The 23350-nt window shown below is 45.5% G+C and overlaps 1 protein-coding gene across 3 annotated transcripts in view; it reads right to left on the bottom strand.

Moving 5' to 3' along the window:
• The window catches only part of sgcd (sarcoglycan, delta (dystrophin-associated glycoprotein)), a 117732-nt gene that overhangs the window by 21435 nt on the left and 72947 nt on the right, over positions 1–23350 (bottom strand). For all 3 annotated transcript variants that reach the window (XM_047343645.1, XM_035178680.2, XM_035178681.2), the window contains exons 3-5: positions 22958–23059; positions 18440–18527; positions 16561–16680 (exon numbers count right to left, since the gene is read on the bottom strand). In XM_047343645.1, coding sequence (XP_047199601.1) covers positions 16561–16680; positions 18440–18527; positions 22958–23059 — 310 coding nt within the window. The remainder of the gene's footprint in view (positions 1–16560; positions 16681–18439; positions 18528–22957; positions 23060–23350) is intronic.

Below are 23350 nucleotides of genomic sequence, written 5' to 3'. Positions count from 1 at the left end.
CATTTAGACGCCCGCTCTGCCTCCGCGCTCGCCTTTCACCGCTCTGCTCTCCACACCTCCGTCCCTCCCTCTCTCTGTTTGACTCATAAACGAGTGCAAACCAGAGATCGATAAAAACTCATCCCGGGTTTTATTCCGACTTCCTCCAGCCAAAATATGATTCCTCGTTCTTCTCTGTAAAGATTTCATCTGTTTCCAGAATGTGACCTTCAACGATAATCGTTCTCTCCTCCTCTTTTTCTTCACCCATCCCTTCTTTTCTCTCTCTTATTCCTCAAATTTTACTTTCTCTCCATCCTTCTTTTGTACGACTTTCCCCTTTCCATGCTTCCCCTCTTTTCACCTTGCCTTTAACACTTCCTCTCCTCCTCTCTCTCTCCTCCATCAGCTTGTTATTCTATCTATCCTTTCTCTCCACCACCTCCTGTCTGTCGGGTATTTTCCTCACCTCTCTCCTCGTGTCCCATTCATGGCGTCGCACCTTCTCCTTTCCTTCTTCCCTCTATTCTTTCTTTCCACTGCATCATTTCCTTTCCCGTCCTCTCTCTCTGTTTAACCTCACATATTTTCATCCTCTCGTTTCTCAGTTCCTCACCTCTTCTTGTCATCTTTCTCTCATTTTCTTTATTCATCCTTTTCCTTCCTGTCTTACTTGGTTTCACGCCTCTTTTTTCCTCTTCTCATCTTTAGTCAGTTTTCCATCTCTTCTTCTTTCTCACTCCTTCCTCTGTTTCCTCATCCATCCCATCTTTCTTCTCTTTCCTCATCCTCCATCCCTTGTTTCCTGTTCGCCTTGTGTTCATCCTCTACCTCTCCTTTCCTCAATCATTCCTTCTCTCATATTATCTCCTCCCTCATCACTTTGCACATTTACTTCTCTCCTCCCTCCTTACTAGTTTCCTTCCCCTTATCACCTTCTCCCTTCTCTTATATTCCTCTTTCTTTTTAATGCCTTGTTTCCTTCCTTTCCTTTCCTTCAGACCTTCATTGCTCATCCACATCCATTTACTTTCTTTCTTTTGCATCCTCCTCTGTCCCCTTTCCTCTTCCTTCCTCTTCCTTCCTTTCTTCCCATCTTCCCTCGCTCTCGTCCCTCTCTCTGATTCTTTTGTCACCCATGTCTCTTTCTGATCTTGTGAAGCGTGCAGGAGGATGAATCAGCTGTTCGGCCTCGTGAAGACTCACTTAGCTGTATTTCGTGTCAGTGGGCGAGCGCCGCTGATAAAGAACAGATTGAGAGAGTAAAAGAAAGAGAGAAAGTGGGGGCGGAGAGAGAAACATGGTGGGTAAAGAATAACGCCCCGAGTGAGGAGAGTAAATAAAAGAAGAGAAATTGAAGAGGAAAGATTAAACGTCTTTATAAACTCTACAAACCGAGCGTTCAGCCCATCTGCTGCCGAGACGTTATTCTGCTTCTCCAGACCTGAGTCGTTTGGTGGCAGCGAGTTACGGGCATTATGGGAAAAATAGAGTATTATGGGACCTGCAGACATATTACTGAGCCGAGGGGGTGCTGCTGCTGAGCCGTCACACAAATCCCACCTTTCCCAGGGTTTACTGAACGTATGTAGTGTGAGCTCCTGCAGAGGTGAAGCACCGCAGCCACATACTAATACACAGAGTGAAATACTGCAGCTCCAGTGATCCGGTGATTTATTGCTCGCTGGCTCTCGGGGCACAAATGGCCGTGGAAGTTTATAAAACTGTATTATTAAAAAATGAAGGAGGGGAAAGGTGCTGACGATAATGTTTGCATATCACCGGGTTTCTATTTCCAGGTGATTGATGGAACGACCGCTCGCTCGCAGGACGCCGTCTACGGAATTCATGAAAAATGAGAGAAGTGAAGCGATGTTTGATCAGAAAACAATGAGGACGCAGCCTGAAGCAGGAACGGATCCGAACACTTATAAAAATATGACAAATAAACTATGCTAACCTGCTTTCATCTGTAGAAAATACTACAAATAATATCAATATTTGTGCTCACCATTAAACCTGTATTAAATTCTGATGCATGAACCTTGTAAATAAAGATGCATCTCTATATCCTCACGTTGTGCAAAAATAAAGATGAAATATTACGAATATGGGCGTCGCCATCTTGTGTTTTTAATGACAATTGGAGCAAAATTCCCTAAATTCTGGAAACGCAGATGATGACGAATCGTTAACTGTTTTACTTTGACATTAATCAAAACAGATTCACGTCAATAAATTAAAATCAACAAAACTCGAAGTTGATCTCAAGTTTTTTATGATTAGTTTTGAGTTTTAGTTTTAATTTTTAGGTTGTGTTTGCATTGTGTGGCTTTGGATTTCATGTTTTCCATTCATGCTCCTGTGTGAGACGTCTCTGCTGAAGACTCACAGGAGATACGACAACGTTAAACCTCTGCTACTGAAACACAGGGTCACAATTACTGCCACACAAAACAATCGTTAGTATTCACATAGTGACGTCTCCAGGCAGCTGCAGCTTCTGCACAGACTCCGTCAGTCAGACGTCGAGGCTGTCGAGGCTGTCGAGCTCCTGCAGGAGGCGACGGCTGCAGTTTAAACCACCGCGGAGCCTCTGATGTATTTTTCTTTCAGGTCGATAACCAAACCAACCATCTGCTCCAAAAACTCTCCTCTGGGAAAATGCACCGGGCCATTAAGACCACAACTACCGCCACCTTAAACACACTCTTCACAAGGGCTGTCAACCCTTCACACACACTCACACACACACAAACACTCACACACACACACACACACACACACACACACACACACACACACACACACACTGTTACTGTAAATCCCTCCTCGTTTCAGCACCGTCGACACAAACTCTGAGGCTGTTTTACTTTGACGAGGACGTAAACCTAAAAAGCAGCGTTCACATTAAACTTCACAGCTCACGTGGGGATTTTTCTGGACGACGATACAAACAGTGACTTTGTGTGTTTGCACATTCACAACCTGTCAGTTCAACCATATTCCAGAGTTTAATCATCTCAAAAGATGAAAGAGTGGGAGGAAACATTTCCTGCAGCTTTATTAGCAACATGGAAGCTTCCCAGTGAGCGGGCGGACGTGTTGATGAGGAATCTGGAGCAGCTCCTGCTGCTTCTTCACAGGAGAACACTATTTAACAGAGTTCATGTGTGAAAATGACTCGAGTTATTTAGAAATGTAACTTATTTGTGTGGTTTCTTCAACAGAAAAAGAGCATTTAAGGTAAAAAACCTATTTCCTCTCTGTTGGTTGCAGCTCTTCATTAAATACAAAGAGTCCCATTAGGCCTCAGGTCACCTCCTGAGAGAGGCTGCTGAAGAGGCTGGAGGAGGAGGAGGAGGAGGAGGAGGAGGAGGAGGTCTAATGCCTGCTGCCCCCCGACTGCCTGCGGAGCATCTTCATCCATTTACCAACTAAATGACAAACATTTGTGTCTGAGGCGGCAACGAGAGTGAAAGTAAATAACTTCAGGTCAGAATCCAGACGTACGACCTTCACTTCAGTTTCACAGACCTGCTCTTCTATCTGCTCCTGCAGACAAAATCCTCCCAGACCTTTTCTCCTCACCTCCTTCATCCCTCCTCTTCCTCCCTCCTCTCTCCATCTGCCTCTCTCCCTCCTCCTCACTTCTTTTTCTCTGATTTACTTTCAATCACCCTGGTGGTTAAACCCAGAAGAGAAAGCAGGAGGATGAAGGTGAAACGTACGAGGGTCCGTCTGGGACTGGACGGGGCCTGGGGGAGGTGTCAGCCATGCGGTGGTGGGGGGTGTTCGGGGTTAGATTGCACATTATCATGAAATATATTTAGCCGTCCTCCATCTCATTACAGCAGGTCAAAGAGAGCTGGAGGAGGATCTGGGTAGAACAAAGCACAACGAGCCACTGAACACATTTAGCATGGGGGGGTGGGCTGATGGGAGGAGATGGACGAGGAGCCTGCAGCGCTAACAGACAATTAAACTTCTTCTCAAAGAAAAGAAAAAGAATATAAGACAAAAATGTCTCGTTACTGCATGAGGAAGATGAGATTTTTTTAATTTAAAACCCTCCTGACGCTCAGGATCCTTTCACCAGAAGAGCCTGAACCAAATTAACCAGTGAGATAGAAACTACCTCTGACAAAAATGTATTTTACATCCACTTATAGGTTTTTTAGTTTCGTCCGTGTCCCATCTGCTAACATGGAGGAGTTGGCATTTATACAGTGCAGCCAGCCACCAGGGGGCCACGAGACATACACGTGGCTTCACTTTTGGGAGCTGTCATTACAGTAAGATATACATTATCATATTATATTAAAACAAACAGCAGTTGGTGATTAATTCTGAAATATCCATCCAATCCTCGAGGGGCAGAGGGAGTCGCAGCCAATCCCCGCAGACGTCGGGTGAACTTATGAAATAATACTTAACAAACTGGATTATTTATATTACATATGATCCATGTAAATATTATATTAGCCCGTAAAACACAGAGGAGAAACTCTGAGCACGAGCAGAACATTCACAAAACACGATGGAGAAACTTTGTCTACAAGAAATGTACATTTTCATTTGTGTGCGTATCTGAAAACTTGGCCTGGATCCACAGTGAATTTTCCTTCATTAACTTTTGGTGACGTCCTCAGTGCGCCCCGTTCCATCAGTGCCTGTTATAATGCTAATGAGCCATATGGCAGACACGAGCACAAATGAGGGCAAACGACAACAGAGTGTGTACACGAAAATAAAAAGATCCGTCCTGACAATTAGAACACGAACATGTGTCTCGTGTTCGCCGTGTTCGCCGTGTTCGCCGTGTTGGCGTTGGCTGTGTCACGTGTTCATCAGCTCCTCTGCAGCTGCTCCGAGTCAAAGCTGTGAAACAAACGGACGTGAAGGACAAAGCGAGGATCTCTAACCCTAACCCTAACCCTTCTCCGTCGCTTGATTCGATCTGAACGAGTCAAAAGAAATGACAGCTTTTAAAGGTTTGGCAGAGGTGGAATAAAAGAGTGATGGAACCAGACTCGGCTTCAGGCCTCGACTCCACCGGCGGAGCCGATAACTACGAAACAAAAAGCAACAGGGCGGAACCGTGTGAATCAAACAACATATTGTTCATGTGAATCACAGAATAAAACTGAATATTAGTGTTTAAAGAACAGAAATCCTCGTTACTGCTATTTGTATTAAAATGTTAATTCACCCTGAAGAGGTTGGTCCAGGTTCTGTAGTTGTGAAGCCTCCTCTCTCCTCTAGATGAATCTGGATTCTTCACGTGACTGTTCTCGTTCATTCAGGTGCTTCCAGAGGAACGACTCATTATATAAGACGCTGATGTCGTCACCTTCCTCTGCTTCACACGAACAGATCTCAGACGACAGTGAAGTCACCTCAGAGTAGATTCTTCCATCAGTGATGACAGGACGCCATCATGCTGTTGGTTCTGCTTCCTGCTGGATGTTATGACTGCATTAGCTCTAACTGCAGTCTCCTCTCACACAGATGGTCCATTAGGTGTCGAGGAGGATGAAGACAGAGAGCTCTGCTGCCTGTAGGACGCTGCCTGTCCCTGATACACATCTGCCTTTGGAAATCAAACCACGGCTGCTGGGATCTTTGCAAACGGCTTCGCCACCGCTCTGGAACGCACCTCGTTTGTCAGGACGCGGCGCCGGCTGCAGGCGCCCGGAGCGCACGGGACGAGAGAGAGCGAGCCTTCCCTCCGCCACGCCTCAAATCTAATCTGGCTTCATGACCGCCGAGGCCTGGAGTTATGTCACGACTGTGGTAGATGTCCTCGAACCCTGAGGTCGGTCAGGTGTGAGGTGCACGGACTGCAGCTCTGCAGTACGTACGTGCAGGAGCCATTTTAAAAAGAACCGTAATATAATCTGTCGTGTTCAGGAACATTTCCAGAAGTTTGGTTTGAATCATTTAATACCTGATTCCTGCGGTCGACACGAACAATGAGCGCAGCCACGTAACGTGTGCTGCACGAGGACGACCACACGGGGTCAGTGCGTTCCCTGGTGGAGATGGATGGACGCGCACGTGCACGTGCACGAGGACCAATGAGAATTCACCTGACGATGAAACAAATTAAACAAAGCAAACACCGACATGACGGTGAATCCTCAAAACTGTGATTTAAAAGTGTTTACTCAGTTTATCTCTGTTTAAAATCCAATGTACACACACACACACACACACACACACACACACACACACACACACACACACACACACACACACACAGAGGGTTTAATGGACTCTTCATCATCTCCTTAACGTGGTCAGCTGACAGGAATCCACTGGCCACTCGTACACCAGCACATTTCCTATTCACTCCAGATAAAACCATGAAATGCAGACTGCCTCCCTGAATAAATTCCCCCCCCGCTCTCGCAGTAACTCTGCAGAGTCTTTTATGGTCTTATTACGGCTTAACGGTGTCCACTCGGAGCTGGAGGTAAAAGACCGGGGAGTCGGAGGCTGTCGGGGAGGATTTACGACCCCAACAGGTTTGACGAAACATAAAGATGAAGATCACGCAGGTAGTTTCCCCCGGAGGACTGACATTTTCTCAAGAGCTGAACCATTAGTCCAGGTTTTCTGTTTGTGTTGCAGTAAAACTCAAACTGGCCTCAGACGGTCGAGCGATGCTGCACAATCCCCCCAACATTAACCGATAATGTGAGGTCGTCATAGAAGCCACACAATGATGCTGTCATTACTGCCACTGTGCTAAAAGTTGTTACCGCAATTAAAAACAAGTAAACTTTTATGGGTCTTGACAGATGAGTGGGTCTGAAGTTCTGAAATATGTCTCCTGCTCGCCGCCGCCTCAGAGCTGCCACTCAAACTTCCTCAAAGCAAATATCGGAGAGCGATTCCTAGAAATCTATTTCTAACGGCTCAGCGTGAATCAGCAAACAAACCTCAAGCGCTGCCAATTACTACAGGTTAGATTTATAGTAATGTTTGTTTTCACACCGGGGGTTCGATTCTGCTGCTCGTTAATGGACACAAGGAACCAGAGGTGCAGGATTTCCATGTCACTGAGGGATTGCTTCAGTTTAGTAAATAATAAAAGTGAAAAATAGAGTCGGAGCAGAGTGGAACCTTCCTCAGTGTTTGTGAGGATGAATATTTAATACTTTAATAATATATTAATACTCAAACGTACAAATTTAGAAACAAACAGCTGGGAGGAATCGTCCTGGGAGGCTCAGGCCCGTTTCCTGCTGTTATCTCCAAGTCAAATTAAGACCTGAACCCGTTAACATTCGACCTGACGCACATGATTAACACATCTTACATACACACTCACTCACAACGTCACGACCTCCTCGACCTGTGTCGGTGCTTGAGCTCCATTTAGAGAACAAGCCTCCTTCAATCCCCACAGACACAAAACTGAGGACCAAGATTTTCCTCAATTCAGGGCAGAAAGACACTTTTCTCAATGGGATCAATCGGCTTGGTTTTACTCGCTGGGCTCAAAATTGTCCTGCGATCTTTGCAGCCTGTTACCGCTCTCGCTCGCTCGCTCTCTCTCTCTTTCGTCCCTTCCCCCCCGTCTGTCTTCAATGAAAAATGATCCAGTACATGAAAAAAGGAAAAGGCATTAAAAGTCCTCACAGGCAGTTCTGAGGGAGGGAACTCTCCCAAGGGCAAACGTTTCTACAGAGGCTCCATAGCATGCGAGCCGACCCTGGAGCCCAAAGGCTGATGCAAGCTACAGGCAGTAGCTTCAGGCTACCGAGGGTCCACAGGGCCAAGACCGAGGCAGAATGAAACCAGCTCCGTCTCAGCAGCCGGGAAGAAAACATCAAAACACACTCTCATTACAAAACAGCGAGGGTGGAGCGGGTCGGGCCTCCTGGAGCCGACGTGCGGAGGGCGGCTGATCTCCGAGCCCCTTATGGGTCGTGACCCGGTGGTCAAGAGTCCGGCGGAAGCTGCTTTACTCGCAGTGGCTGAAGGTCGGAGCTGTTTGAATAATGACAAGGAGCCTGAGGAGCAGGAAGCCGAGGTCAGAGGTGCAGGTTTAATAATCCCAGAACTCAACTGTAGGGCGCCGCGGAGTTTTGCTTGTTAGGTGATGTTTTTTAAAAACTTTCCAATTAACTTGCTGAAGCTTCGCTCTCCGTCTCCTGAAGGACGACGGCCTCTATGATGTCTTCTTCTTTTCCCGCTGTTAGATTTAGCTTTGCCGGGCCCTGACCCCAATGATCGCACAAATTCAGGTGCTGGACTCCATCAATGACGCTCGGAGCAGGTGAACGTTAATAAGCTGAGCTCTAAAAACGATTTGCCCTCAAAGTTCACAGTTTCAACCCCTCAGCTTATTAATTTCCCCGCAGAACTTCAGGCTTCAGGGCAAAGGAAGAAAATGGAAGAGAAAAGGATTAAATGTTTTTTTGTTCTCACTTTGCTCGTCAGGAAGAAGCTGCCACAGTTCGTTTTCATCTCGTAAACTCCTCAGTGGACGTGGTGCCACATGCTGCCACCTAGAGGCACCAGGCTGCCGGTGCCACTGCGAAGATCCTCCACCTTCCGAGTTTCCGTTTCAAGTATCTTTCAGATTCGAGCACACGTATGGGCGGGACTTTTAAACCACGGTCACTACTGCACACACTCCAAGTAGAGGTTAAAAGTGCAAGATGGCGGCACCTGTGTCCGAGGTATTTGGGCTTAACTTTTGGAGAACGTGAGGAAGTGAAGACGCTTCATCTGTTTCCTCATTGTGGGACAAATAAAGGACTTCTCATCTCATCTTATTTAAAGTCCATCACTCAACCACACACATACAGTACATAGCCTGACACACATAAATACATATATACATTCTCACTCATTGAACCACATACACACGCTCTCATGGTTGTACACATGCAGTGTTACGCCTCAGCTGTAAGTTGAATGACGTTCCCTAATGAGTAAACGTATGAGTTTATATAAACAGTATATTTATGTTTGCATGTGTTAATGCTTTGTCCTGCAGATTTATTAGCGAGTGAAGTATCTGGTTCGGCCTCAGCAGCTTCTCGTACTTTCTCTCTCGAGTCGTTAGTTAATATTTAATGTGGGGCTTTTTTTTTTTTTTTTCAGTTTGGAGTGTTACATTATACAAAGAGGCTTTTAAAGACTTATGAGTTTGGCACAGTTCCGTCCATCTGCCATCTGAAGCTCTGACTCTGCCCCTGATCCCACATTCAGGGGATCATCCTCAGCCGGGTCCCTGAAGGAGCAGAGATGCAGATGTTGCCCCAGTTGCATGTGAGTTCAGCTGCTGCTGGAGTCTGGCAGCGAGTCCTGGACGATGGAGGAGCTGAGTTTTCATTCAGATCAGAATCAGTTCGAAAACAGACGCTGGAAAAGACAATGACTTGGTTTGTGCCACGAAACGATGTTAATACTTTAATGAAGATGTAAAGTGATAAAAGTTTTGTCTGGAGCGACAGTGAAGAGATAGCATCTAAATTTACACACTGAAAGAAACATCGGGACTGACTAAAACAAAAAATGCATTGCCTATATCGCCCCCTGGTGGCTGGCTGCAGGATAGGTCCTCAGTGCCTGATATTTGCATCTGTATTCAGGATATTTTAGTTTCATTTTCGAACAGGAGGAGGTGAAGATGCTTCGTCCATCTTTATTTTCTCCTGGTTACCGAAGACATTTGCTGTTTTATTAACAGCTACAGATTTTTTTTTTTAATCATGACGTTCATCCTTTGTTAGAAAAACTGCAAACCTAACAGAGAATGAGGTGAACAAAAACACAGTAGCAGCATTTTCAAAGAAGGGTTTTTACTGCCCTCTACTGTTTTTGTAGCAGAAGACATAATTTTCCTGGGGTTGTTACGGTGCAGCGTCTGAATTGAAAATCGAGGAAATTGATTTATTACGTTTGTTGTACGTTTGTTGACGTTAAAGCAGCGACGGACGAAGCCACCGGTGAAGATGTGATGCAATTTAAAAAGGCGACAAAATGTAACGTCCTGATATCTTGAATCAAATTGTCGATTTGTTGTTGGAAACATTTAAGATAAATACACAAGTCAACAGAGTGTATAACTCAGGTCTGGTTGTTTTTAATGAAGAACTGTTACACGTTGTATCTTTAGAAGGAAATAATCTATCAGATCAAACTCTTCCGAATGACTTTTATCTCTACGTGTGTAACATCCTGCAGCTGAGTGTGTTTCCAGGTTGTAAATTGTAAATGTGCGTTGATAGTGATTTCCAGCAGAGAGCTGCTGGGCTCTGATCTCAGTCGGTGTTTCCAGTGTGAGAAGATTCAAACGTGAACAAGAAAGAAAAATGAAAATGTTTTTCCTCCTGCGATGCTTTTCCTGTGATCTTGCAGCCATCTTTGATTTGCCTCCTCGGAACATGAAAGAGACGGAGCGGCGTAATGTGGAGAGGTAATAACTCCGCGAGAGCCGCTGCTGATAAAGACGAGGAAGAAAAGGAGGAAGAACAATTACACGTCTCTCTTCTCCCCCTCGCTGCTCACTACCTCCCCCTACTGTCACCTCTGCACAATCATCAGCGGCCGGATTCAAACTGTGAACGAGACGCAACAGAGTCAACGGGACGTAAGTGAGGGAAACGGAAGGAGGATGATCAGAATTAAATTAAGGACAGAAAAAAAAACTGTAGGTTTTGTTATCGGCTCAGTTTTTATAGGTGACATGAAAATAAAGACAAATGATTTTAGGAGTTATCTGGTTTCTGAACGCAGAAGGATAACATGAGCTCAAAGGGTTTTAGTCTGCGTTTAGGATTCATGAGCTCATTTACCTTCAACTCTGACCAGTTCAGTTCTCATCTCAGGCTAATTAGCTCTGCACCTAAGGGTTTGAGATCATTACTCAGTGTTTCAGCTCGTCAGGCGTCTGAAGGTCTGGGAAAAGGCTGCTGCCAGCTGAGAAAGCTGCGTCTTCCAGTGAAATTAATCTACAACTCATCTGCACTGGCTGATGCATTTTTTAAGAAACCTACAATAATGTTCACGTCGAAGGTTTCAACGAGGTTTTCATGGTCAATATTTGCATTTGCTCTTCTGGCAACGAGAAAGTTAGAACCTTTGTTTCTGCAGCTGAACGTGGTTTCTTCATCGTGGTGACGGTCGTTTGTCAAGAGCTTCAGACACAGAAGTTATTAAGTCTCATAAATCAACGTCTCGTAATCACAAACTATAAATAAAGACGACATGACGCCGAATTTTACGATTGCCCCCTTGTGGCAGGCTGCTGTATGTATGCCACAAACCCCCCTCCTCCATGTTAGTAGACATGTACCTAACTAAAAAAACAAAGCTCACGTGTAGAAATATTTCAGCCCAGATTTTCAACATCAGCAGAAAGTAGAGATGTCTCGTGGATCTTTCTTTACAGTAAAATGCAACTACTGCTTCCTGCAATTTACAGACGAGCAATCACTTGTAATTGTGTGAATAATAACCGTGAACAGCACAACAGCGCCTCCTGGAGACGAGGCCAGGAACCGGACACGCTTGTCCACCTCCTGTAACTCTAACCAGGTCGTTTCAGCTGTTTGAAATAAACCGAGCCCTGACCTGTAAGTGAGCCGCTCTGTTTGGAAAGCATCGACTCAGTTTATCGCTCTGACACAAGGACGCCTCTGCCACAGCAACACAAAAGATTCAAGTAATAACTATGTGCTACGTGCACGTGTTTATCTGTGCACGTGATGTCCAACACACACGAGTGAAACAACAGCTGTTAAAGTGCAGATTAGACCTGAGGACGAGCCGAGTCTCTTCCCTCGTCTCTTTGACGTATGACGGCCCAGCGGAGGATCATAAAGCCGCCACATGTCATTACCAAAGCCATCGTTCCTCCCCCACCAATAAAATACATAATTACTCCCTGCATATAACTTTAATTGGCCCAACTGAGGTCATTGGAAATCCATGATACTGCTTTCATTGGCTTGATTATGGCTCCTACAGCTATTTACCGTCCAGTCGGACGCGCCGGCCGGCTCCCGGCAGACAGACGGCAAATGGGAACACAAACGGGGGGGGATATGACGATGGGCGGAGTCGAATCCTAGATGGAATACTCTCTGTTGTGGTTCGGCTGCAGAAACGTTCGCCAGCAGCAAAGCAACACAACAGACAGTCAGAGAATTGTCACATCCAGTTTGCTTCTGATGCTCGTGGACATTTTATTCGCGTAGAAACAACTCAGAAAGTTTACGAGTTGCAAATGTCGTCACTTATAAACCAGTTAACATATTTGTACAACAGTCAAATGTTATATTTTGATCATTTGCAAACTGTACGTTCATCTCTCACGAGCACACACACCACATTTTAGTCGGTAAAGATTTTTGAATCATGTATCTGCCTGTCACACCTGATCCTTGACACATAAACACAACACGTGTAGTTTAAAGAGTTTAGAGCAAACTTTTAAATACTTTCATTTAAAACTAATTATAATCTGAAATGAGCTTTTGTCGCTGGACTTGAACTCATCATATTAAAATGATAATCAGTCATTCAGGTAAGTCCCATTTTCAAGTCAGAATATTAAAAACATTAATGAAAAGAAAACCATTGTGAATAATACAGGAGGAGTAATTTTTACAACATTGATTATAATCATATGATAAAAACCTGGAGTGCTTTATAAGCAGCAGCAGCATTAATCCAACACAAATAACTTATTGGTTATTGTCTAATAATTGTTGCAAATACTTTTTGAGGCAACTCATCAGAATCCTGGAGTGAATTCATTAACATGTAATCATCCATGAGGAACCTCGTCCAGACATCCTCTCTACTGGACGTGAGCTGAGCGAGAAGCCGAGCGGCAGCGGGGCCGTCGCTGGAGCTGCTCTGCAAGTCACCGGGTCAGCTGACCTCCCCTCAACATGTTCTCCTGTGAGCCGCTCACACACCAGCCTGGAATCAAACCAGAATAAGCGCTGCTCAGCCATGCGATGTGTTCATGCTGTTTCCCCCTCAGAGCTCGGGAGGAAAGTGCAGAGCGGCCGCCCGCCCGCCCTGATAAATACAGTAGACGGCTTATAGCAGAGCGCCGACGAGGCCGGAGGTATTTAAACTTTCAGAGGCAGCGAGCGGAGACGAGTCACCTTGGTGCTCGGGAGCAGAGTCCAGTTAACATCGCTGATTCGGTGAGAAGCAGAGAAAACTGTTCATGTACCTGGAGTGAAATGTGAGATTCTAACACCACAGTGCAGATGTTCTACAGAGATGAGATAACACAATCACACGTGGACACACTCAGGACACGTGGACACACTCAGGGTCACACACACAGAGAGTGAGAGTGAGAGACGTCTTGTGGTTCGTCGGTGCTGCTGAGATGGTTGATGAGCCTGAGAGGCCTCATCACTCGGCTGCAGAGATAAACGCTGTCATCTCTCTCTCTGTCTCTCTCTCTCTCTCTCTCTCTCTCTCTGTCTCTCTCTCTCTCTCTCTCTCTCTCTCTCTCTGTCTCTCTCTCTCTCTCTCTCTCTCTCCCTCCCTCCCTCCCTCCCTCCCTCTCTCTCAGTGACGTGCAGCTGTTCCTGTCAACACCTTCACTCTTTGGTTCTGATGTATCCTCCAGCCATAAAAGTGAGGATTTAATGGACACGTTAATGCTCCCGGAGGATGACCTCTGACCCCTGTGCTCGTGCCACCCTCAGGAAATAGCCCCGGCTTCAATCTGCCACCGTCACGAGGCAGATTGCCACGAAGTCTGGAGCCAGAAACCAAACTGTGAGAGGACATTAAGAAAATCAGATGGGCCGTCCTCCAAGAGGCTTTAGTGCAGCTTGTTCAAAGAAACAGAACTGAATCCTCACAAACACCTGATGGAGGACGTGGCAGCCGCCCGCCACACACACACACACACACACACAGACACACACACACACACAACCTGCTGGCAGACACAACGGCAGCAAAGTCAAACAAGTCACACAACCAACACAGATGCACAGGAAACAAAGACAGCAGGAAAAAAAAAAGTGGCTCAGCTGCCAAATCAGCAGAAATCAGAACAATGATTCAGCTGCTCAGAAACACACGTGATGCACAATCGACTACACAACAGCACAACAGCAGACACAAGGCCTGTTAACACAAGTACACAACCGTGGCTTCACTTAGGACACGTTCAACGTTTCTAAGCACGAATCCTAAAGACTCCAAACAAAGACACGTCGTGTTTTCACCTCTTTGGTTTTTTGGCTTATGCAAAAAATAGTTAGTTGATTTTAATGAAGAGAAATTTTGTCACAGTTTCACTACAAACTTAATTTGTATGTGTAACTATGTTTTATTTGAGCATTTATGCAGTTTTGCTTGATACGTCTGTGTCTTTACTAGTAATTCATAAATCCATGTTTTCGTTTCACAGTTAAGTCGTTGATTTATTCTTTATCTGTGTGATTCCATGTTTTTATACATTATTGTAGGTTTTTTACCTTGAACCTTCCAGAAGCTGCAGATGAAAACTGATACGACATCGTTTATTGACATTTTCACTGATTTCTCAGAGAATAATTCATGAATCGTGATGAAATAAAAAAGGAGATGTTTGGGTTTCACTAGTTGTTACTCGTCCATCTTTATTTACAGCCTTTGACCTAAACGGGCGGCGACAGATAAATAAACACCGAGAGATTTGACTTTGAAACAAACACTGCGACTGAAACTGCTCGTCTCTGTTAAACAACTGTCGACACCCCCGTCCTCTCCACCTGACTCCCTCACCTCCCTCCCCCCCCTCTGTGTCTCCCCCACTCGGCTGAGGAGGGCGACAGCCATGAACTCAGACTCAGTGAAGCCGGAGAGGACGTAAATGAATGTCGACCAGGATGAAGACTAATTTGCTCTCGCAGAGGCATCGCGAGGAGGGAGAGAGAGAGAGAGAGAGAGAGAGAGAGAGAGAGAGAGAGAGCACCCATGGGAGCTGTGATGTGGAAACACTGGGCTCAGTCAAGAGGGGGACACTTCAAACCTCTGTTTATGTAATAACCAGATTGAATGGATGGACTGATGAACGAGGGGGGGGGGGTGGATGAGTGATGTGAATGATGGCAGATGGAAAGATAATGGTGAGGGACACGAGAACAGAGAGAAGACGCCTGAGGAGGGAGGGAGGGAGGAAAGAGAGGGAGAGAGGAAATGAAAGAAAAGGAGCGAGCAGAAAAATAAGGGCCAGAGAATCCGAGCGTGTTATTTTGCTCCGGAGCAGATTCTGTGATATTTAACGTCTTCATTACGCTCAGTGTTGTTAGCTCCCTGCTAATTATCCTGCTGTGGAGAAAATACATAAACAAGTGATGATTAAATCTGTCCTCGTGTGCACGGTCAGCACTTTTCTCCAAACCTAATTAACATGGAGGAGAGTGTTTGGAACCGTGCACGGCGTCGTTCTGCTGGACTCCAGCCACACGATGCAGCTTTCAACACGTTAGATGAAGGAGTTTTCAGAGCATCGTGAAGGAAACGTAAGATCTAGGGCACGTACGACAGATATGAAGGAAAATCAGACTCATTATATCATAATGATATAAAATAACCCTAAAAATCTTATCTCTCAGACTCCAGACAGGAGGTGTCATAGTCTTTACAAAGACAAGTAAGGTGAAGTGAGAAGTAGCTTCAAATAAACACTGATAGGATTTTAACAATCTCAACCCATTTAATTCACAGTGCCCGTAATAATTTTTTCAGATTATTGAATTTTAGTATTATTTTAGGATTTTTATCACTGAGAAAGAAGCACAAGGTTTAAATGTTCATGAACTAGTTACGTCTGTAGTTACTCACTGAAGAGTAAACGACGAATTCTCACGTGAAAGAGCAGCTGAATCTATGAGGCTTGTTTGTGTGGACGGTACAAACTTTATGGGCGAAGCAAACCCCCAAGTTAGAGATCTCTTATTTTAACATGATATTACGTGGCAGGGTAATTTAGAATATGGCGGCTTCCACAGTTGAGATGATTAATAAAAAACACTGCTTTGACATATCGAGGCGCTTTGAGTTTGATGATTTAAAAAGGGGCTGGGACGCCATGATTGGACGACTTCCGTTCCTGTGCGCAAACTCCATTTCCCATCAGACCTTGCCCTGAGTCGTGATCATGTCCGCAGGCACAAGATGGTTTTTAATTTCACGCGGCTGCTTTGTGTATGCTTTGCGTTCATGTTTTGGTGTCACGCCCTCGGCTCTCACAGGGAACGATCCGTGGCCGTGGCCGAGCGGCGGCTGCAGCCAGAACTGCTCCGTCACTTCTCATCTCCCGGCACAAACCTCATCGCTCTAAGGACGACACGTCACCTTCTCCCTGCCGAGGCCTGTGGGCAAATACCAGCTCTCCTCCAACCTGTCATTCTCCTCCCATCACACACGAGCTCCACCAGCACAGATCTGCTAATATCAGCATCGCACTCTGCTGCTTTGCATTGACCGTACGTCAGCTTGACAAAAACAAACGACAGCTGGAGTCACACACATCTGAGGGTTCAGAGAACAAGATGTCCTCAGTCAGGACTCAGGGCGGTCACTCACCCATCACTCTGAGCCGCTCGGCGCCCACCACCACCTCCTGCTCGTCGGCGGAGAAGAGGAGTTTCCCAGAGGTGGATTTGACTTCAAACATCTTGCCCTGCGCTTTAAATCCGTGGGCTCCTGCAGCGAACACACAGGAGAAGAGAGAGAGGAGACATCAAAGAGGGGCGAGCGGAGGCCGGAGACGATTTCTCACTGAATTAACTCCTTAGATTGGAAAATGTGTCCAGGACCTGATTTTCAAATTAAGACTCAGACTTTACCTCAACCATCACATGTAGATTCTTTCTGGAGACTATTCAACAAACCAAGTGAAGTGATAATAACACAAAGTGAGAGTTACATGAAATAACAACAGTACACATGTTATTATAAAACAGATTCAGGTATTAGCTGGTTGACATTTTATCAGAATATTAAGTTTCATGTTTCCACGTCCAGCAACATCATCATTTGTTTCTGTGACAGAAATCTAATTCATTTTAATGTAACTTGTGTAATCATAATTAAAAAGAATGCCTTACTTGCTGATATTTGACCTTAATTCACAAAAAAATATTGTGTTTTGATAAAGTTAAATAAAAGCTAAGATAAAAGAGAAATAGTAAGAATAATAAAAGTCGTAAATAATAATGATAAAAGAGATTTAAATGTTTGAAATATCAAACCACAACTTGTTCGTCATGTGACAAAGTGTCACAGAGTCTGTCACCTCAGTATAACAGTGCTACGTCTGTCCTGACATCTGTCCTGACAGAAACATCTGCACAGAGAGATTTATGTTCCTACTTTGATTTGACATCTTAAAACTCTGAATGATAAGTCTGAATTCATGTGAAAAGTTGTCAGTCAGCGGATGTGAGTCAAGTTAAAGAGATGTTGAGAGAAACGCGTTGAGGACCTGCAGCTGTCTGTCATCCAGATGTGACCTGAGGTTTTCACGGTTTCTCTGAGCGTCTGCAGGAAAACACCGGAGCCGCCACGACTGTGACAAACAAGTGATTCAAAACGAAGACAGGTCCCTTCAGCTCAAATTGCTTTGTCTCACACGGCGGCTGGAAAACACCCAGCGCCCGAGAGGCCTGACTGATCGACACACGCACAATTGATTCTGTCACTCCGCGCCTGGGACGAGAAGAACCTCCGAACGCTAACGCTGAGGAACGACAGAGCAGACGTCCTCCTCCGTGTCGGTGGTTAACGTGAGAGACACTTCCTGCGTTTATGGAAAGAGATTTTCATTCAGACTGTCATCACTATCGGACGGGAGGAGTGAAGAAGAAGAGGAAGAGGAAGAGGAAGAGGAAGAGGAAGAAGAAGAAGAAGAAGAAGAAGAAGAAGAAAAGAGAAGAAGAAGAAGAAGAAGAAGAAGAAGAAGAAGAAGAAGAAAGAAGAAGAAGAAGAAGAAGAAGAAGAAGAAGAAAGCAGCTGCAGTCTTCACCTCCGACGATATAATGTTTGAACCCCGATGACGACAGGACGTACGTGTGTCAGACCAGATTCTTTAGTCCCTGAATCACAATGTGAAACTAAACTAACAGATCAAATGGAACCAGCACGTGAAGCTTCAGACTCTCAGAGAGAAAACGTCCTGAATCAAACCTCAAATAAAAACTCAAACAATCTGAAGCTTCTTTATTCTTTAAGTAAAGAAGCTTTTCAAAAGGCAGGAAAATGAGGAGCAAGTCTGAGGAAAACTCGGAGACGTTGGTTTGTGAAACAAAAAAACAGAAAATCCCCGTGAATAATTGAACAGAAACATTTCTACATGTTGTGTTGCAGTGGATGTCGTCAGCGTTGTTGGTTCAGAGAAATGAAAACATGAATCATATCAAAAGGAAACACGAACCAGCAGATGAAAGCAGTTTGTGTTCCTCACCTGTGACGAGCTGCGTGAGGAGCTGGTTGTTGCTGCCCAGGATGTTGACCGACACGTTTCTGGACGACTGCAGGAACAGCGGGCGGCCCTGTGGACACACGGAGCGCCGTCTTGTTACGTTAACTGTTACGTTCTCATGTTTCAAGAGCAAGAAGGAGAACAAGAGAGGAACCAGCAACGTCCCTGGCAAAGGAACGTTTTAATGAACGTTTCCTTCCAGAGCTTTTCTCTCAGGTTCGTGGAAATGAAACATCTCAAATATATGTAGTTTTAAGTTTTTAATTCACATCAATTTGTCCGTTTTCATCTGCAGATTTAAATCCTGATCAGAGGTCGTTCTGTGAAAATGAGGTTTTTCTAATCCTTTAACCTACATCCACCAAACCTTCCAGTTTCAATCCTGTTTACATCCAAAGGTTTTTACTGAAGGTTTAATTCAGGCATCGTTCACGGTCGGATTTATAAAAGATGTAATTCACACAAACATGGAGAGAATCACGTTTTTTAGATGCCTTTGATTTTCTGATTATTCAGAAATTTAAAAAGAGACATCAAAAGATTCCCTCTGATAAAAAATTTGGTTTTAATATGAAGATTTTTAACCATGTTCAGATTCCACAAAACTAGATAATAGATTATTTTGTTAATTAATTTGTCAAATTGTTAGTAAAGACCAAATGGACGTCATGGAGACCGGCATGGACACACACACACACACACACACACACACACACACACACACACACACACACACACACACACACACACACACACACACACACACACACACACACACTTACCGCTCTGTTCGCTCACTTCCATTTCCCAGAGTGCCCTGCACCGATGTGAATGCCGATCACGTCGGACACTCTGCTCTTTCTGTGCCCGACTAATCTTCATGCCTCAGTCAACTTCTTAATTAGAGATAACGGCCGGACCATTGTGGCGCTGTGGCGGCTGGGGGTGGGACCAGCCTCGTGTGTATATTACTGATAACATTATGGCTCTCGACAAACTTACTGAAGTTCCCACAGTAAACTCAGGGAATGTGCGATACACAAGCAGGAAGTGATTACAATAACAACGAGCTGTGAGCTGAATGCGCGACGAACAAGAAGTTTGAGACTCGACACAAAGAAGAGACGATGAATCGACTGTGGAGTCCGGAGAACCTCAAGGTGTGTGAGTGTGTGTGTGTGTGTCTGTGTGTGTGTGTCTGTGTGTGTGTTTTCATTGATTTCCCAGGGAATGAATAATAATAATACTGATAAATTGTATTTTATAGCAGTTTGAAATAAACAGTAAAGTAAAACACAAAGACATATTTCCACCAGTTACTTGTTCTTCCATCTATCTTCCTCCTCTGACCCGAGGTTGGGTCATATCGCTGCAGACTCAGCACGGTGTTCTGGACGTTCCTCTTCCTATCGAGCTTCCCAGCTCCTCCTGACAGATCCCGGGTGTTTCCCAGGCCAGGTTGGGATTTATCATCCCTCCAGCGAGTTCTGGATCGACCCCGGTGTCTCCGCCTGGTTGGACGTGCCTGAAAACCCCCAGTGGAAGGAGTCCAGGAGGATCCTGATAAGACGCCTGAACCACCTCAACTGGATCCTTGAACACAAACGAGCAGCAGCTCCACTCCGATCTCCTGCTCCATCTTTAAGACTCAGCCCAGACTCCCTATGTTCTTTGGGTCCGTCCCCAGAGCTCGTGACCAGTGGTGAGAGTCAGTCAACGACCACATGTTACTGCTGCACTGATCCGTCTCTTCATCTCCGACTCCATCGTCTCCTCACTCGTCTTCAAGACCCTGAGACACTTGAACTCGACTTGGAGCAACATGTCCCCTGAACCCAGAGAGAGCGACCCAGCGTTCCCAGCAGAGAACCAACCTTGAAGGTGCTGATCCAGTTAATTAGACTTTAATTTCACACTGAGCCTCTGACCCTGTAGCTGATAAACAGATGGAGTCTGGACCTGCTGCAGATTTACTTTGATAGAACCAGTTTCTGAGCGAGCGGCTGCAAATCGCTCCTCTGGCTCAACTTACTGAGCTTTAATTCAGGCAGATTCCTGAGCCTCTGGAGCTCGGCTCTGCCTCCAGGTCATGTTTCTATAACCAGCTCCGATCCACTCGTCTTCCTCCAGGTCTCAAACTCCTCGCTCCCTCGCTCCCTCTGTGCGAGAGGCGTCCTGCTGGGAGTGATATGGTCGACCGCATCAGTAACGAATGGAAGAGCGAGGCCGAGCAGATCAGAAACACGACAACAAACTAAACATGTACTCGACACAAACAGGCCCACGGGGCAGCGGCAGGAGGAGCGAGCGACGAGCCGCTGCGCTCTGAGGTGACGGATTTAAAGCTCAGATTTAAAGCTCCAACCTTGAAGAAACACATCACGAGTCTCATCGAGCTGGAGGCTCAGAAACCTCCTCGGGAGACTTTATACTTTATACTTTTAATTTCCTTCTTCAAGGACGCTATGATTCCTGCAGGATTCCTCCAATAGATTTCAGACTGTAAATAAAGACGTTAACTCCTCTTCCTGCTTCTGAACAACAATGAAGCTCAAACCTCTCGGACACGGGCGTCGCCATCTTACATCATCACACCGACGAATCGATGCGACAACATTTTGATGTGATCAGAGCTTCTTCTACAAAGAAACGTTCTCACACAGGTTTGTGTTTCTCCTCCAGCCGAGCGGAGCCTCAGCTCTTCTGGTCAGTTCCTCTGTCGTCTGTGTTCCAGCAGCTCCTCTTGAACTTGTTGAGAAGAGCTTCACTGTTATAAGGACGTTTTAGTTGGATCCCAGTTGGGTGGATTTTAACTGAAAGTTGAGCTCTGTGCGTTTTTATACAAACTTAATTCTCATTATTCCTCTTTAAAGAGCTTTGAGTTGATGTTTGTTGCATTTTGACGTCCTTAAAATAATATTTCATTGAAACCAGGGATGTGTTTTACTGGAATAGGAATATCTTTCACCGCGTGGACACGCTCGCGCTCGTTTGAGTCGGCGTTGAACTCGGCCTCCGCCTGTCAAAACATCCCATCTCTCTCATTCTAATTCAGTCCTCCTCCATCTGTCTTCCTGTCTCTGTCTCAATTACTGCTTCCTCTTCCCCCATGTCTCCTCCCCTCCTGCTCTCCTGCTCCTTCTCTTCGCTCCTCGCTCCTCATCCTCCCTCTCGGCTCACGTAAGGTCCCAGACAGAAGAGATAAAGCTCGCCGCTCCCTCGCATTATCCCACTCTGCGTCCACTACCTGCGAGCAGCTGTTGTTACTGCGACGCTACAGGAGACGGGGAGAGAGTTGCTGTTGCTTTATCGGCGCCATCTCTCCGTTCTCCGGGCTCGGCTCCTCCTCCTGTAGTCGCTGGACGGACGACAGGAAGCTGCTCTGAATGTTAATTCGTGAGCAGGACGTACCTGGGGACCTCAGACAGACATTACGTTCGGATCAGTAAACCCCCAGAAGGTCTGAGGCAGGAAAAGTGAGGCTGGAGCTGTGGCTGCGAGCAGCTCACTGGAGAGTGCATGTTAATGAGAGCACGAGGCTGCGGGCTGTTGTACGCCTTCGCTTCCCGCTGAGACCATCTGCTCAGGAACAGGTGCAGCCATGAGGATATACAGCGTTTACCCTGGTGATGGGTTCTCCTGCTTTGTCACGACAGGACATGACATCAAGTTACAAGACGTGACGATCGTCGTCAGGACGTCACGTGACGCGGGATGACAGACACGGCGCCTGTGGTCGTTCTGTGTCACGTTAGGATTTGTCCCGATGGTGCGGTGGTTATTCCTGTGACCTCACACGACCGGAGGTTCCCGGTTTGAACCTGACGACCAGGGTCTTTCTATGTTAAGCATGTTCACAGGTTTCTACAGACACTCTAGCAACATGCAGGCGGGGGTCAGATGCGTGTTTGACCGTAGGTGTGAAAGTGGGACTGGTTGTTTGACCCTCATTGGCTGAATCAAAGCTCCTGAGGGACCCGACACATTCTCAGGTCAGATCAGAGACGTGATGTAACCACAGTCCGCCCCCCCTCCAGGTTTACTTTACAGTCAACAAACATAAGGTCCCTGTGACCTTGACCTGTGACCTTTAACCACCTAAATCCAATCAGAAAATCTGTGAGTCTCAATAAAGATTTGAGCCAAATTTGGAAAAATTCACAAAATAAGATACTTTTCATTTCCTCCTCCTCGTCAAACATGGATTTTCTTATTTCACTTTGTTTCACTGGGATTTAAAATCACTGCTGATGTTCTGGTTTGTTTGATATTTTCATTTCTTATTCACATATTTAGTTTTGACATGTTTCAAATCCTCACGAAGCAAAACCAGCTCAGTGGAAATTCAACATTTCAGTTTTTATCTATGTAAACTCTACTCATAGTAAAAACAACTACACATCCTACATATGTCTGTTTCTATTGTGTGTCAGTGTACAAACACAACAGGTGTTGATGTGGTTGTGTGTTAGTTTGTGTGTCTGTCGTTGTGCGACTCACTGGTTTGGACTGGATTTCTTTGGCATAGAGAGGTTGGAGGAACTCGGAGTCTCCCTCCAGTTTCAGGCCCTTGTCTGTGATTCGGAGGTTCCCCATTCCGTCCTGCGAGGAACAAACACAAACACACAAAACACACACAGTTAGTTTCATACACACGTCAACACAAAGGCAACAACTTGAAGGATTTTACAGTTTTTCTGCATCGTTACGTAACATGATCGTCTTTTATCTCACACACCTGCAGTTTGACAACACACCTGGTGTTTGTCTATGTGAGGAAATATTAACTTTACAATCACACACACACACACACACACACACACACACACACACACACACACACACACTAAACCGTCTCCACAGTTAATCAGATGCTCTAATCTCTTAATCTGC

Source organism: Hippoglossus stenolepis, chromosome 15 (assembly GCF_022539355.2).
Source record: "Hippoglossus stenolepis isolate QCI-W04-F060 chromosome 15, HSTE1.2, whole genome shotgun sequence".
Lineage (NCBI taxonomy): Eukaryota > Metazoa > Chordata > Actinopteri > Pleuronectiformes > Pleuronectidae > Hippoglossus > Hippoglossus stenolepis.
Note: the sequence above shows the minus strand (reverse complement) of the source record. Positions and strands in the feature narration are given on the sequence as shown.